The following is a 16,906-nucleotide window of genomic DNA, read 5'->3' as shown; positions in this document are numbered from 1 at the left end:
ACATAGTGTGAGCATTCAAAAAAGAAAAAAAAGGAATAAAATCTAAGCATTGGTTAGAAAAGAAGGTCTCTTTCTAACGCAGCTAAGCCAGCCAGCAGTTCAGGTTTCCACTGGCAGACATGCAACAAGGCTTTACAAGCAGGAACAGATCCTACTCTTTCTTCAGGCAAGGGAAACCTAACTTTGAATGTTTCCTTTTCTTTGTTTTCCAATGTCTTGCCCATTTAATTATGTAGCTTGCATAGAAACAAAAGTTTCACATGCAGGAAGCACAGAACACATTGTAACAGAGATACAGGATGCGCCTTAACTCCATCAGGGAAGATTTTTCCCTGAGGCGCAGTGTGGGACCAATACTGACCATTTAGCCCCAGAAGTGCAGAACTTTTCTTCCCTCACTTCTATTAAAAACCCCCAAATTGTTTCCATGATCTTTAAAGACAAGTAATATTTGGAAAGGTGCACACAGAGAGGTGCCCCTGCTCTCCTCCCACAAGTCTGTTTGAAGGCGGCTGGAGAATCCCAGTCATCTACCCACTGACTTCAGTGAGAATTCGCACTCAAACTCTCATTTAAAAAGGCATCCAGTGTTTCCTGTACTGCATATGCTCCAGATCCACACTCCAGACACACGAACACCACTGTACTTTGCCACACAGTTCTCATCATTACTCAGGCTAGTACAGTCCACTGAAGTGGAAAAAATGCTCCACAATTGTTTTCCCTCTTGGCCAAGTTACCTTTCCCCAGCTGTGCTAGAGTCAGGTTTTTCCGCTGACTGCAGCTGCCATTTAGTTAACATGAGGCAGAACAATAACTTCTTTTTCTCCTCCAAGCTCCCTTATCAAGAGAACTTGACAGGTATTGCTGCTGCTTTGCCACCCAGGCAGATGTGCAAGAACAGTATTTAAGTGGCGGCAGGAAAGACTGCGCACCTACCAGCCCCACAAGGGAGTAAAAGGCTGAGTATTGCAAACAGGATTATACCTACACCAGCTCCCTCTAAGTGAGACCCATCTGTAAGAACCTGGACAGATCTACCTCCAGGTCTTGGTACCAGAGGAAAGAAGTGATGCTCTATGTTGTGGCCAACCCAATATAACCACTAATCATCCCCAGAGTGGCCTGTCACCCTCTCGACGCATGTTCCAGCTCTCTGGCCCTTTGGGGAACCAATCCAGGGAGATCTGCCGCAAGAAAATCAGCTTGGCTCCCTAAACCATTTCACCACAAGGGCAAAAACGTGCTAATTGTGCCCAGGGACTGGTTCAGTTCCCTTGACAGCTACTGGCTCCAAGGTCACCTCAGCTGTAACATGAAACCACAGCCAAAGACAGAAGGATGAAAAATGATACCAAGACCACAAACTCCAGCCTGAAAAACTTGCTAATTCAGGTTTTAATAATCAACAGGATTCAGTGAACCAATGTGGAGCCATGACATGAATTTACATTTTATGAGAAGGCAGTGTTAAATTCAGAAGAAAAACAGGGATTAATAGTTTCTATCCTCCGTCCCATTCGTTGTTGTGATGTTCAATTTCATGTTTTTTAGTATGAAACATTTAATTCTGTAAATCTGTAACGGATATACTGATAGAAGTGATTTTCGGGATTTGGCAAGCAGGACAATACTCTCCATCATTAAAAAGAAACAGGTAACATTGCAAACAGCTCCCCAAGAACAGCTGTCATTATGTACAGGGACATCTGTTCTGCAACAGTTAAAGTACAGCACTAACAGCTGATGTACAGCACTAACAGCTGACGTATTCTGCCATAGCTTCAGGACTGGTTTCTCTTGATTACAGGAATATATTGTCTCACTGTTGGCTTGATTTCGACAGTTTAAAAGCTTTTAGCATGCACCAAGCTACATTTCTAATTACATCAGAATTCCCAGTACCAGCAGAGATGGCCTCCAACTAAATTCCAAGGCCTCCAACTAAATTCAAAGGCATTAGTGATTTGCAGCTCCCTTCCCTCACTCTAAGGTTCTAGCACAGCTATTCCCTTAAGCAAACAGCTTAGGTTCCATGAAACATACTTACTGAAGAAGTGACACCTGACTATCTCACCCACATGTCAAGTAGGCTTAAATAATGACACTGGCAGACAATAAGATACACTTAAGGAACCTTAATAAAATTAAAGCACAGGGGGAACGCGGTGCATTTTAAAGCACCAGCTATTTTTAAGTTACGTGTTCTGTTGAAGTTGACTGCTAGAAATTCTGTCACCCCCATTTGGATTGAAATGAAGGTCAGAGGCACAGACATGGCAATTTTAACGATGTCTAAGTGACCTCAGCATCGTGTGGTAAAGCCACACTATTGCACTTACACATTACAATGTCCAGGCATACAGATCAGGAAGAGACATGGCTTCATGTCTCGTGAATCCCTAACACCCTCTCCCAAACAACCTCAAGTGTTATCTCCACCAGGCCATTGCTAAGCGGCAATATGCTTTTGATCCAGATGATAAAACCGTGTTTGTTGATTAAGCAAAGCTCAAAAATACAAATACACCCTCCACCTACCCCTGTGTACATATATACAGAGCCACAACTATGGTTGTGGATACCAGAAACCAAAACACAATGTGAGTGAAGATCTTTAAGTCCTGCTTGCAGGTAAAAGGATAAACAATAGTTTACTAACTTGAAGATAGAGTGAGAAAACAGGACACAGACACCACCTCTGGAATACTCCTCCTGGCTACAGAACTGCTCATCAAGCCAGTCAGTAGCAGCATCAATAGGTACCAACACCCAAAAACCCCAAACAAACAAACCCAACCCAACCCAGTGTGCAGTGTGTCCATATCATGTCTGCAAAAACTCAGACCCTCTTCAAGAAGCAAATTAGGAGCTTGGACTTCTTCCCCTACCCTTACATAGGCAGACAAAAAGACTTGCAAAGGGATATATACACTTATTCATGTTAAATTAGTTCAGACACATCAGAATCTTACAAATAAGATCATCTTGCTGCCTCCAAAAGCACAGTAATGATTCCTTGAACTCACCTCTGCTCAATGCCAAGGTGTGCATTGATGCTGGCATATCGAGCTGTGCCAGTGAGATTTTTGTCTTCTCTGTACGGTATGTGTTGCCTTGTCCTGTTGTCCCGGTACTTTTTGGCCAAACCAAAGTCAATAAGGAATAACTTCAAGAAAAATGAAAATAGGTTATATTATATTTCTATACAATGCAAGGAATCTCCAACCTCTCACAAGGCATTAACATTTTTAAGACATCCACACAATGTGACAGCCTACAGTTAAGAGGAAGCAGAGTAACAGTGCAGAATCACAACCAGCTTTAACTAGCCAGTTCAAAAACTTAACAGTGAATTAGTTCAATCCAGTAGAATAGATTAGATTGCGCTAATCTGTATCTCACATCTACAACTATTATGTTGTTATTGTAGTTTGTATCACATTAGCTCAATAACTACAGTGCACAATTTAGGAAGGAAACTACTATGTGTGGAAGCACACTTCCCAAAACCCCTCGCGCTAGAGTTTACACATCCAGATAGTTAAAGGCAGCTCAGCAATGTAATGCAAATGATGCACATCCTGTATTCTGCTCTATGTCTCCTGAAGAGCACTGGCCATTCTGCAGAGCACGAGGCCAAAACCTTCAACAGCAACCAAGGCATCTTGCTTTCAATCATCTGCTCATTTTCAGACTACCAGAACGCTATCACAGCAGCATGACACACTTGCTGATATTAATACAGCCAGGAAGCTAGAGCCTAGTACATGGAATCCAATTTAGCTTTCTAATCACCAAGCTTGCTCAATGATTTGGTATTTAGCAACAACTGAGTGTGTGCTAATTAGCGTGCTAACAGCCAGCCTATCTACAAAGGTTAATCCAGACAGTACCTTCTTGTGACAAGATTTCAGGACTAAGGCAAAAAAAGCTGAGGCAGAAGTACGTAAGGCACATTTCAAATTCTAGCAATCAGTCTTCAATCTACATATCAGGCTGAGCTCCCGATTCCAGCGCTGGATTAATGCAACAGGATCAGGTACTACAAGCCCTACAGATTAATGAATACTGCAGAAGTAGCTTGGGTGTGGGAGGGAGATGATGGAAAGAAGACAAACTTCAAGAAATTCTCAGTAAAAACTATTCAGTATCACCTCAATGGTGATTCCAGAACAGAAGATACAGCTTTAAATGCAAAAAAGTACTGGAGATTGATATGCAGCTATACCTGCATCCAAGACTCAAACAAAGGGCCACACTGGAAGTGCAGTGAATTATAAAGTGACACTCGATATGGAAATATCGAAGATACTGCAAGACTGGAAGTTTCTGAATCACATGGTAGGTATGTTTCAGAATTCTGATTGAAGATGAATTTCTAACTATAGTAGTCTAGACAGGAAAAACAAAACAAACCACCATGCTAAAAACCTCTTCACCCACTAGTGTTGGAGCAGCAAACCTTGAGCTGAAGGCTTGTCATGATTTATATGCAACCACAGAGCAGTTCTACATGTGCTGTCCTAGTGAAAGTCACTCTCCAAGTCCAGAATGGCTGGAGCAAGAGCAGGTAAAGCCAAGTTCTTACGTCAACTACACTGGTCGTAGTTCAGGAATGTGGGGGTCTCATCTTTGTTGCACCCACCACAGCCACCACTAGAGGTTGTTCTTCACTTAGGGAGCATGGACAGGTTCTCCAGCTACTGGGAAATCAGCAATTTTGATACTAAACTCCTAAAGCAGATAGTACAAAGCCTCCACACGATCGCTACACTGCATATGCAACTTTCCTAGAAGCAATGCCTGAACTCAAATGCAATCCCATTGCTGTTTAAAGCTCTCTGATGTGTAGTTTGCAATAGCTACTTTTGCAGGGCCTGTGCCCATTAGCTGAAGCAAAATACTGTGTCTTGAGAAGGAGGGAAATCCAAACACTATACGTAACCATTAGAATATTTTCAACACATCTTTGGCTACAAACACTTTGAACAACTCAATATCTTCAAATGCTTTCTGTAATCCTGGTGATCTTTCTGCTAATTAATGGTATGAAGGAACTCTCAGTTCATTAACCAAAACATCTAACACTAGAAGTGTGTCTCTAATACATAAATAGCTGGTGTCCAGCCCTGTTTAGCACCAACTTGGTACGACTACTTTCTTCCAAAGAATTCTAAAAGTAAATGATGCTCTGCCCTTTCCACAGCTGCTCAGAGCTCTCTGTATTAGAGCTGAACAAGGTAATTCTGCATTCTCTCAAGAGGTATGGGTAAAACCTCAACAAAAACAATCCATTCAGCAACACAGACCTGTTTTACACCAGGCAAATAACTGGATGATTATTTTACAGCACTGATTCTCTGGGGAAGTTCACTCTGCTCCCAGCTTAGGCTTGTTCTGTATTTCCTATTCGCAAAGGAGTAAATCCGTCTTGCAAAGAGTTAAGTTGGAAGATACATTCCGATTTGGATGAGCACAGAACACAGCAATGGCAGCCAGCAGGAACACAGATCTATTCCCACAGATAACCTCACACCACCTTAGTTCTGTTTGTTGCACAATCAGCAGGAAACTGGAGAAGTAGGGCAAGATTTTTGCCAAGAGCAACTAGAGAAGCAGATCAAAGTCTTTGCCCAACTGATAAGAAAGTTTCAGGAGGAGACAGGAGAAGCCTGTCAGCTTGTGTACAGCAGCTGGCTGCCCAGGATTTAATACGTGAAGACGATCATTGTGGAAAGCTACGGACTGATTCTGTGGCCAAACTCCTGAGCTATGATTCACATTCAGCAATTTCCAGCTGTCCTGCTATGAACTGGCATATGTCTTCATTTCTCTCCAATTCATCTTCTCTTGACGAGTCAGGAGTACTACATTTAACACTACCAGATAAGCTCCCGCTTCTCCAAGGCACAGCTTGTTGGGAGTAATTTCATTTCATAAGCACAATGGATGAAAATACGAGTCCTCATTACACATTTGGAAAGATTTTGAACAAAAACTGCAAGGGAAGGAGTCTGGCTGAAGCGATAACAGAACTCATCCACATGCATTCAAAGACACAGCAGGAACCCTCCGGGGCGAGCAGGGAGCCCTACGCAGGAATTCTGCTGTTTCACTAGGGTGACACATCCTTCACCACATTGCCTTGAGTTTGAAAGGACAAAACCTGCTTCTGCATCTGAAACCAAGCATGTACATTTAGCCCTTTTTAATAAAGTTTAGAAATAATTCCACAATTTAAACAAGCGCCACAGGGAAACATCTTAGTAATGTTACATGTTTGCCAAGTATGTCTGAATAATGCCAACATAAGAGGTGCTTTTGCAAGGTCTACATTCTCCAGAAAAAAAAAAAAAAAAAGATTAAAATAAAAATAACAAAAAAAAACAAAACAAAAATAAAGCACATGAATTTGGGGTTGAGGTTGGAATAGGAGACAGTTCAGACCTGGTTTAATCCTGAGAAAGATGGGTCCTGAGAAGTACTAACAGTCATGCTTCTTTTCCTCTTCCCCACTGGAGATTCTAAACACTGAACAAACAATAGAGGGTGGCAGTGCATCAAACAGTATTGCTTACAACGCAACATTGGCCGGCGCAGACAGGCAACACCGAGGCGCTCAAGAAAGAACAGGGTAGCCAAATGCCATCCTTCTTCCACCAAGCACTGTAGTTTTCAAAAAATTATGTTTGTATTTTTATTGGTTTTTTCTCTCCAAGCAGAAAATTTGGAAGATGTGACCAGGTAAATTTCAAGTGTGAGCCGCTCCAAAATGACACTGCCTTGAGCACGGATAGCAATGGTGACATTTGGCTCTATTAAAAAAGGAAATGGAAGTTTTGCTTACAAAACCATCCTTTGGTTTCACAAACTGCCCTTCCCCCAAAAGACGTTTAGAAAAAGTAAATCTTCAGTAAGGAAGAGGTAGAAGGCATTTAGTCACCTTAAAGTTTACTTTCATAAGCATGCAGGGCTTATTTCTAGCAGAGCTGAAAATTCATCTTTTAAGGTGGGAGCAAAATTTCTCCCAATCACCAAATTAAAATTTGAAAAAAATCAATTCTTTTTTTTTTTATTTTTAATATAACTGACAGGAAGCTACTGGAACAAGATTACCATGCTATTCTAGTCTTTGGGGCTGATCTTCTTTAAACTGTGTATAGTCATCTCTAAAAAACCCCAAACTACACTTAGTTACAAAACAAACCAAAGTAAATACTGTATGGTGGTGAGTGTTCCCCAGACAAAGCACTTGCTTCCAAACTGAAGCAAACCATTCCTCATCTTGTTACCGATTTGTACTTTTGCCAAGAACTACCTCCCTCATCTCTAGACCCCTGCACCAGTAAGCAAGCCCAGTGTTTGCCACCACATCATTGTGTGGCGCCCTAACTAATCTAACTAATGGGGCAAAAAAAGAATGGTTTGCAGGCAATTGTTTTTCATTTCAGCTGATGTAAATCTAATGTGTTCCTTCACTGAAGTGAGCACAGCAGCATTCTCTAGGCCATTAATCCACCTCAAGATGAACAGAGTGCAGCGATGCCAAGCGAGCATGACTGTGCAAAAGTATAGAAAAATGGCCCCAAAAGAACGACTGGAAATTAGAAACTAAAACTAGGAAAAAAAAATAAAAGTTTAAGTCATAGTGTTAAGTCATGCCAGGAAACTAAGGAGCCTAACTGCTCAACACAGCAGAGAAAAATAGAGCTCTACAGAGGCAAAGTGTGAAACTTGGGAACACACAGAGTTGAACAGCGACAGGATCACAGAGACGGCCCCTCCGCTGCACGGACGAGCTGTGCAAGGGTTGGATCTGAACAGTCAGTGCGCTGCACCTCTTCACGCAACAGCCGTTATCTGACGGCAGCCCAGCTTCCCCCCGCTAACGTTCATGGCCCTGAAGTTGGCATTCATACAGGCAAACAAAGGTAAACATTTTGAACGCTAGTGGTGCCTAAAGAGATGAGACATTCTCTGATGGCATATCGAGAAGATAAGTGGGAATCTTGCTTCCAATAAACAGCTTGATCACAATACGTTTGTCCTGAAGTTAATTTCTATTAAGTAGCATGCTTAATGCATTGCCAATGCTGCCTGTCTGCCCGAGCTCGACATACAAATTGCAGGATTAAGCATATTTCACTCAAGAGAACTAAAAATAAAATTTTAAAGTTTTCTTCTATATAAGGTTTTCAACGGGAAACATGCACTTCTGACTATGTTTACCCATCCAAACAAGTGCAACCACCTCAGCCCAACCCCCCCACCTTGCCTTTGTTTTTTTTTCCCACAAAGTAAATTGAAAACAGTTTTTTGTTGTACAACATATTCAAGTACTCTACAACTTAACAGTTTTCTATCAGCATGTTTACACAAATTCCTTTGTTTATAAAGGCAACTGATCTCCATGTTGGCTATCAGCTGTATGCACAGCTCCCATGGCTGCAGAGTTCTCTTTACCAGTCATCGTGAGGTTTAATGCGCTGATGACTGGTAGGTCAGGAGCTCCCACATTGGCACGAATCCTTTTCATCCCAGGATGTCAGCCCCAAATACAAAGATAAATTTGACTTTACCATTGATGGAAAAAATGCTATTACAACAATTCTTGATAATGAAACTCCATTACTGAGCAAAGTAGCAAAGTGTTCTCTAGGGTTGGTTTATGATCTTGTAGCAAGCCTGAAAATCATCTTGCAATCAAGTGCATCTGGCAGGATGGGTCAGAGACCCACATGTGTGCCACTGCATTTAGAAGTGGACACTTAAAAATCCAAGTTCTCCCATCAAACAATCAGGGTTTAGTATCCAAAACATCAGTTTCAGCAATGAGTTTTAAAAAGGTTGTGCAGCTTCAATCAAGTAACGTAGCCATTCCCTATGGATCTTTTAAACAAAGAGCATTCGACTAACCTTATTACAGTGACGCCCAATACCCATTAGGAAGTTATCTGGTTTAATGTCTCTGTGTATAAAATTCTTTGTGTGCACATATTCAATTCTACTGATCATCTGTAAAAAAAAAAGCAACAACAAAACAAGTAAGATTTCAATAACAGCAACACAATTCACTTAAACCTTCAATGAAAGCAGGAATTTTTAGTGTTATCTTCCTCTGCAACTTACGTTTCTACATTTGCTTAATGAAAACCAAGGGCTTTTTATGCTGTTCAAATAAATCTAACTTTCTTATATGTTAAAATTCCATAACCTTCCTCAGGAAATGGCAAATTAAATACCTGAAACAATTTCCCAGATATTAAAGTTAATGTTTTAACTATAGTGTCCCATTAAAGAGCAATTTCTTTTCCTTGCTTCAAACAAAAGTTCGCTATACCTATCACAACAGAACTTTAAAACTCACTCCCTCCCCCATCCCTGTTATTCATTCATTATCAAGTGTCACTTTTCCAGGTAACAGTTTGCAGGGAGCAAGTAACAACTTGACTGTGGCCCGTACTATCACTTCCAAGCTATTGTGATCCAGCAATCACAGTCAGCAATGACGTGCAGAGCAAGTCTGGCACATCTGTATTGTCACATACAACCACGTGATTTCCTGTGCGTGAGATCACAGCACACGCATTTATACGATACAGCTTTCCAGAGACTAAAACACTCCTCATGCGGCCTTTTGGGAGTTGAATTCTTACAACATCATACTCTTGACAGCTGTTCTACTGGACTGTGACCTCCAAGCCAGTTTCCATGCACTGACATACATCCCATGTACATTTCCCAGATGATAACTAGTTACTGTTTATCATCCAAAGGAATATTGCAGGAAAGCCTCACAGATTTCCCAGCAATGCTGGAACACCCAGACTCCAGCTACCGGCTCTCGAAAGCAAGCGCTGCGCTCGCTATGGGCAGCCAGAATGGGGCAGCTGACCTTGTCTCCAAACAAACGCCATGAGCTTCCTTGGCCAAGAGCCTGGGACTCTACAAGCAGCTGGCTAAGTGACAACTTGGTACTAACATCAATGACGTAATATCAGATGAAATTTAAACTGCCATTGAAAATTCAACTTGAGAAACCCTTATTGCCTTGCAAGTAGCTGAAGACAGCGCAGCACAATCAAGATATTTATTAAATAGCAAGAATAGAGCTGGCTGTTTGCAATGCTGTACTCTCAGGATCAAGTAGAAAAAAATATCAGTTGCTAGAAAAAGACTTAACAGACCTCAGCTTGATAAGCCTTGATTACAGTAGTGTGTTATCTCCACTAACAGCTTTAAGAACTGTCTTCAAGGGCCACAACTGCCAAAATCATGTTTATTAGCTCATGGTCTGGTACTAGTTGTTACAGGAGGCTGCGAGTGCATAGCGAGCTGGCCAATGTGTAACAGGTTTCCTTTAAATCAGATCAGCCATAACTGGAGACTTCTCCAGGCCTTCTAATACCACACCCATGGCTGATAGCAGGAGTTAATCCACCCATATTAGTCTTGATAATTGATTAAAGTTGCACTTGTTAGATCTGCAGCATCAAGGAGCTGGTATCTGGGCTGCCCTCCTGCTACATTCAATTCCTATGGCACCGTGCCTTCAATTCCTCTAGTAACTGTTCAATTAGCTGTATACAACATTGTATAACAAGTGCTTTAACCCACTTAAAGAGAACCATGTTGCACAAAATACTTTAAGGTTTTTAACTTCCTCACTGTAAGGTCTGTACGTACCTGGTCTGCTAACATAAGTACTGTTTTCATCGTAAACCTGCGAGAACAGAAGTTGAATAGGTCTTCAAGGCTGGGACCAAGAAGATCCATAACTAGAACGTTGTAGTCCTTTTCTTGACCATACCACCTGCAACAAAGAAAATTGCCCAGCGTTAGTAGGAATCCTAATGCGGCTCAGGATACCGTTAGCCCTCTTGACTGCACAGGCATATTGCTGGCTAATGTTCAATCTTGAAAGGTAACTGAAAGCTATGGCTGGGAGTGCCTTATTTTTCCTGGAAACAAAGTCTGAAGACAAAGCAGAATACACAAGCTGGCAAGTGCATGTGAACACATTTGATTTTCCATTAAGAGGAAACACTTTAGTAGCAACTGAAATACTAAACATCAAAATCAAAACGCAACCAAAGCAGAAGCCATTACACATCACTGTACCGAGTCTGAACCGAAACCCACCTGCAGGGCACCTTGGAATCCTATCAATGCTTCCTGTGTTATTTAACATCACAGAAACATCTTTAAGTGCTTTAACCTTTGTTTTCAGCTACAACTTCCCTGCAACAGACTAAAGCAGCTCATGCAGTTAACTCACATACTACCTCTCTGTTCATTCATCCAAATTTAACAAATGGCAAACAAGTTCTACTGTCCTATTAAGCAGATGACAAAGGTTCTTTAGCAGGTTTTTGACACCATGAAGGCAAAAATACTTAAGTGTAATAAAAGCAAAAATACAGATCTAGTAATATATCGGTTGCAGCCAAATAGACTGTGAAAACCACCTTTAAGTGTCTGATACATCTATTTGGTGCAAAAAAAAATGAATGTTACCAACACTGTGAGAACAAGCATAAGGCCTCCCATACATACTTTACCTTCCAATCCACATCTACCATTTCTATCACAGTATTGCTTCATGTTCTCTGCAGCTGGGGCAGGAGTACTGCACCACCTAAGCTGCCTGGGACCTGGACTCACACCCTTCACTTCTGCACATCTCAGCTGTGAATTTCCATACTTTAAATTGGCACTGAAGGGACACAAATATTCTTCTCTACAGTCCTCTGCACATTGCAGGTACCTACAGTTAAGTGAGAGGAATGTGTGAAACACTGTGAAGTTGTGCTGAGTTCTAGTACATCACTGTACAGATCCAACACCATATGGATCAGAAGGCTGCGTTTTGCCTTTGCTGTAAGGACTTGAGTGCTGAGGACTGAGTGAGCAAAGACCCAGTACCAGCAGTCAATGCACAAGGCACTGACTAGTTCTCTCTGGAGGAGTCTCGAAGTTTCCAACAACAGTGGTACAGAAAAGATACACCAAGAGTATATCCCATAATAAGAAAATGCAGATTAAAGCAATAAAAATCAAAAATCAGCTCAAACACAGTCGTACCTGGGGCTTAAAAACCTCTATAGACATTTTATTTCCACTTTAGACAACGTCTCCAGGAGACTAATGCATCGTTGTCTGGAAAATAGTTACCACTGATAATGCCGACAAATTCCTTGGTACTCACAGAATTCCAAGCTTAGCCAGGGTAGTAAAGTGTTTACAAAACCACAGAGAAAAGATTTTGTATTTGGATTTGTTTCAGGAACTACTGGCCTGTACCTTCCCACTGCTGGGATTCTAGTAGAAACCATGCACGTTTATCAAGTCCCTAACAATGCATTACGAAGTTATATAAGGACTGTGGATCAGTCATTGTTCTACAGGTCAGTCAAGCACCTTTACTGATTCCCTACATCATGAGTGGATAGAGAAAATATGTATTTTGAAAGCAGTCATTCAAGTGAGATGTCTACAAAACAGCTGTACTCCAACGTGTTAATGATCATACCGGTACTATAAGCACTATTTAGCAGTTTTGCCCTCTAAAAATTCATAGAATGTATTATGATACACAACACCACCCCAAAAAAACCCTTCCAAGTAACTCAACTGGGAAAGTATGTTGATGGTATCATTTGGTAAAGTCTGCAATTTATGAAAAGGTTAATATTCTCAGTGCAACCTGACACCAAGCTGTGCAACGTACGCATTCTGAAAAGACCTGCCTTATAGTTCTGCCCTTTTAAGGAGCTCATTTCAACAGCAAGAGCAACCACGAGGAGTATTTAAAAAACGCAATGCAGAGATCAGGAAAGAGTCAAAATGAGATACTGTTGAGAACAGTTTTTATTCCACTACAAACCAGCTTCAGTTCAAGTATTATTGACTATGCCTGTAAATCTACTCCTTGGTTCCTCTCAAAGTCACCCACACAAACGGCTTTGACAAGGCTCTACAAACAACTACACAGGTCACAGCTGAAAACAAATCACTATGGTCATCCAGAGTTACAAACTGGACCAAATGACCTGCCTGGTTATTGTCACATGAAATTCAGGATTGCTGTGAAAAAGCCTAAAGAATAAGCTGAACTGAAGCATTCTAAGGAGTAAAGCAAGATCTAGATAAAATACGATCATCTTCAAGAAATGGAAGCACCATTCAGGTGTTGGGTGTAATTGTTCAGCACAGTAACGGTTCAGTGCCCAGGAGACTGCAGTATGAGGCAAAAGGATCAAAGATCAACCTTCAACTCGGCTACGAAAATTTAGTTACAACACCACAGAAAAAAAGCGAAGTTGATGAAAAGGAAGCGTACCCTGGGAGTTATATTTTTAAAAGCATTTTGTTCCTCTACAGTGACCTCTCTGCTCAGTAAGTGCGGTAATTCAGGTTGATTGCACAATCTCCATTTGGCCTACTTCTACATATGCACAAGAAAATGTTAATCTCCTGACCATTTTGCACTGGTGGAAAGCAGAGTCAACTCTGCAAGACAAAGAAATGAGAGGAGACCTCTTAACACTTTGTTTTCATGTGCACATGCCTGTAATTCCTCTCCGAAGACTACTCCATTTCACCACTGGCAACAGACCTTGTGCTGGGCTTTGCAGTCACTGGGTGCTTTATTTACTTTGCTAACACTGCAAGTAAGTTTTCATTTCCCTTGGAACATTGCCAGGGAAAAAGTGGGATTAATAAGTACGGCTACATCATGTCCATTCAAAGTCTAGTAGTTGCTGCTACTACTGGCAGCTCTGACTAAAGGTGTTAGAAGCCTTGGCTCTTCTTAGGAAACCTTGGATATTATCACACCAAAGACCTTGGCAAGTATTCCTTAGTCCAATATTCACATAATCACTGTAAGATAGCATGTAAGTGCATACTTTGGGTAAGCACAAATTTAAAACACTTGGCATGCAAGTTTTAACACTGCTGGGCTAAAGTGCAAAACATTATGGCAACAAACTGAGCACAATACCAAAAAGAAAAAAGCTAGAGTTTTCAAGAGAAATCTTCATAAATTTAATACTGCATCAGCCATACAAATTGGAGTGAACTACTAATAGGAAGGAACGATCCATACAAAGCCCCAGGCAACTATTAGATGACACTTGCGTCTCAGAACTGTCCCACCTCTGTCAGAGCTCCATGGAAGCACTCTTTCTCATACTAAAGCTGAGGAAACAACAGCAGCAATACATTTTAAGCAGGAAGAGTTTGAGAAGACTGCAAAGTAGGAGGAAGAGATTTAACCACTTGACAGTTCACTTTGGGCAGGTAATGACTCTGCATGTAGCTCTACACAATGTATTATTTCAAAAAGAAAAGCTAAATTACTAGACTAGGAAAATTCTATTCCTTTAATTCATTCCCATGGTGCTGTATGTTCCACTAGGACATATCTCCTAAATAGAGAATTTTGATTCTGTAGCACAGGTCCATTTCTACATTAACAGGACAAAGTTGCCATGAAGAACTAAGAGTTTTCCTTGAGCAGACAGTGTAACAGTGCCACACCTGATCCAGTTGTTAAGAACCAAGGTCCATATTCAAGCTGCAGAGTGCACCCCAGCTCACACATGCATGAAAATGCTTTGTCACTCTGCCTTGCCTCATCTGTTTCAAACGGCAGATCAAATTACTACATATCAGTTAGAATACAGTAAATATCCTTTATGAAGCTTTCCATCAAAGCACGGTTAAAGATTGAACAGTGACCTTAACTTGACTTCCGCGACTGGCCTAATCTGAAAGACTGAGACTCACCGCATCACTCCATTTCCAAATCATGTGGTTCAGCAGCCCGACGTGCTGCCCCAGTACATGCATCCAGCTGAAACTCTAACATCTTGAGTTTCAATATTTGCAGCTCTCTGCTGAACTAAGTCACAGGACACAGAGGTTTGGCAGTATTTGGTTTCCAAATCCCATACAGTAAAGAGGGTACGATGTCAGATCACACGACAAGTGAATGTCTACTTGAACTCATGTGGGGTGTGTTTATTAATTCCCTTGACTAACCTTGAGACAAGCAAGTGAGCAGCTGATGCACATCTAGCTCTTGGTAACACATATTGTAGTCAGATCTACCCAAACTTAAATTTCTCTTCTGTTTTCAGAGCTGTATCTTTCCAAAATTGTATGATGTCTATTTCAGCAACTGCTTATTTTATAAATAATATCAATAACAAAAGAAACATTCAAGAAAATGTTTGTTAATAGCTTGGGAGTTTTTTTAACTGAGAAAACATTTCATGTGGTTATTAGAACATTCTCTTCACATCTTGTGAATTTTCCTTTGCAAGGCTCAAACTGAGGTAGGCCAGTTAGCAAACAGAGGTAAGTGAAGGGCTAACGGAATTCAGACACAGCCTGTGAAACTGAAATTATGCTTTCAGACTCCTGTACTGCTTACACAATTTTAGTAGATCTCCCTTATACTGGCACTTGTAATTAAAACAAGGTAACAAAAGCAGCACAATTATCAAAGCTGTGTGAGCTCGTCAACTGCTGAACAAAAAGACTCAGAAAATACACACACAAAATCTCAAGTTCAGATCAAGATTAATTAATTTACTGAATAACTGTACATATGTTAATCACTGGTAAAAAAACCCCAAATCCCATGCATTCTGAAACCACGAAGGCAGCAAAGACACTGTCACTGTTAGCACGATGGCATGTCATTGTGTCTACAGCTTATTCGATACACAACCAGAACATCAGCTCAGTGTCCCAAGAAATGCTACTACTACCAGAGCAACCGGTACAAGACTATTTTGTTCCAGCTGAATAGAAGCTCTCCTCAATCAACACCTGCTTTGTCAGGTAACCTGTCCACTACAGGCTTCTCTCAACATGATCACTGGCTGTTCCAGTGGGGCAATGTGGCATTGCAGAAGGTCCTGCTTTTGTTACATACACACAAAATATCTCCTGGTGCCTCAATGCAAGGAAGGACAAGGCTTCTGTGACAAGACTTGAGCAGTTAAACCTTTAGACTTCCAGAAAACTTTATAGTCACATTAAAAAATAAAGTCAATTTGGACTTCTTTGACATCACATAAACTTTTGTCACTTTCATAATTCATAGTATTTGACCCTATGATTACTCTGTCTAGTCCTGTGCAATTAGTTTTCCAGCATTTGGGCTTTCAACATCAAGCAGAAGAGTCCACTTGACAAAAATGGAGATGGTCAGAAGAACTAAGGTGGATAAAAAAGCTATTAAAACAAGAAGTGTACAGTCAACAAGCAATCTGGAAAAGAACTTAGTACTAGAATTACCTGAGATCACCTTATTAGTAAGTTTGACGAGTCAGCAGACATGAGGGTGAACCTGCAAGTCTGGGAGGCCTCATGAACACAGAGGATTCAGACATCCCACAGAAAACCAAATGACACCGAACTGATGAACACTCTGACACTGTATTCCATTTCTGCAAGCACTAAGTCATCTATACAAAAGTCTCTGAACTAAGCATTAGTCAGATGATGTGACTAAGGAGAAAACACAGACCTCCCTGTAATCATATAGCTCTAATATCAGGAATCACTGAAAAATAGTATACAATCCTAACCAGTAAAAGTACAGGTACTCTCCACAGGAACTGTGAAGCAATCGGTATCAATGCATACAGCACTGACATGCGAGCCTTGTCACCAACATTCAGGAAAGGAAATTCAAATCACAACAGGGACAGGAAAGAAACTTCAAGAAAGGTGGCGAACTCTGTAATCACGTATTCGAACAGCTCACCAAGGCAGCTGCAGAGTGATGCAACTATTCTTTAGAGGTACGGGAGGGCTGAAGTAGCAAAAAAGTTATTAAAAAAGAGAGAAAGAAACGGGAGCTGCCTGCCTGTGGGTAGAAGCG

The 16,906-nt window shown here is 41.1% G+C and overlaps 1 protein-coding gene across 6 annotated transcripts in view; it reads right to left on the bottom strand.

The window, feature by feature from the left end:
• Window positions 1-16,906, bottom strand: part of CSNK1A1 (casein kinase 1 alpha 1) — a gene marked incomplete at its 3' end in the record, with an annotated part of 36,079 nt that overhangs the window by 11,335 nt on the left and 7,838 nt on the right. For 5 of the 6 annotated variants that reach the window (XM_080353401.1, XM_080353402.1, XM_080353404.1 and 2 more), the window contains exons 3-6: window positions 10,690-10,816; window positions 8,920-9,018; window positions 6,451-6,534; window positions 3,030-3,169 (exon numbers count right to left, since the gene is read on the bottom strand). In XM_080353401.1, coding sequence (XP_080209527.1) covers window positions 3,030-3,169; window positions 6,451-6,534; window positions 8,920-9,018; window positions 10,690-10,816 — 450 coding nt within the window. The remainder of the gene's footprint in view (window positions 1-3,029; window positions 3,170-6,450; window positions 6,535-8,919; window positions 9,019-10,689; window positions 10,817-16,906) is intronic. The other variant, XM_080353403.1, reaches the window with a different exon arrangement.

Source organism: Nesoenas mayeri (assembly GCF_963082525.1).
Source record: "Nesoenas mayeri genome assembly, chromosome: 14".
NCBI lineage: Eukaryota > Metazoa > Chordata > Aves > Columbiformes > Columbidae > Nesoenas > Nesoenas mayeri.
Note: the sequence above shows the minus strand (reverse complement) of the source record. Positions and strands in the feature narration are given on the sequence as shown.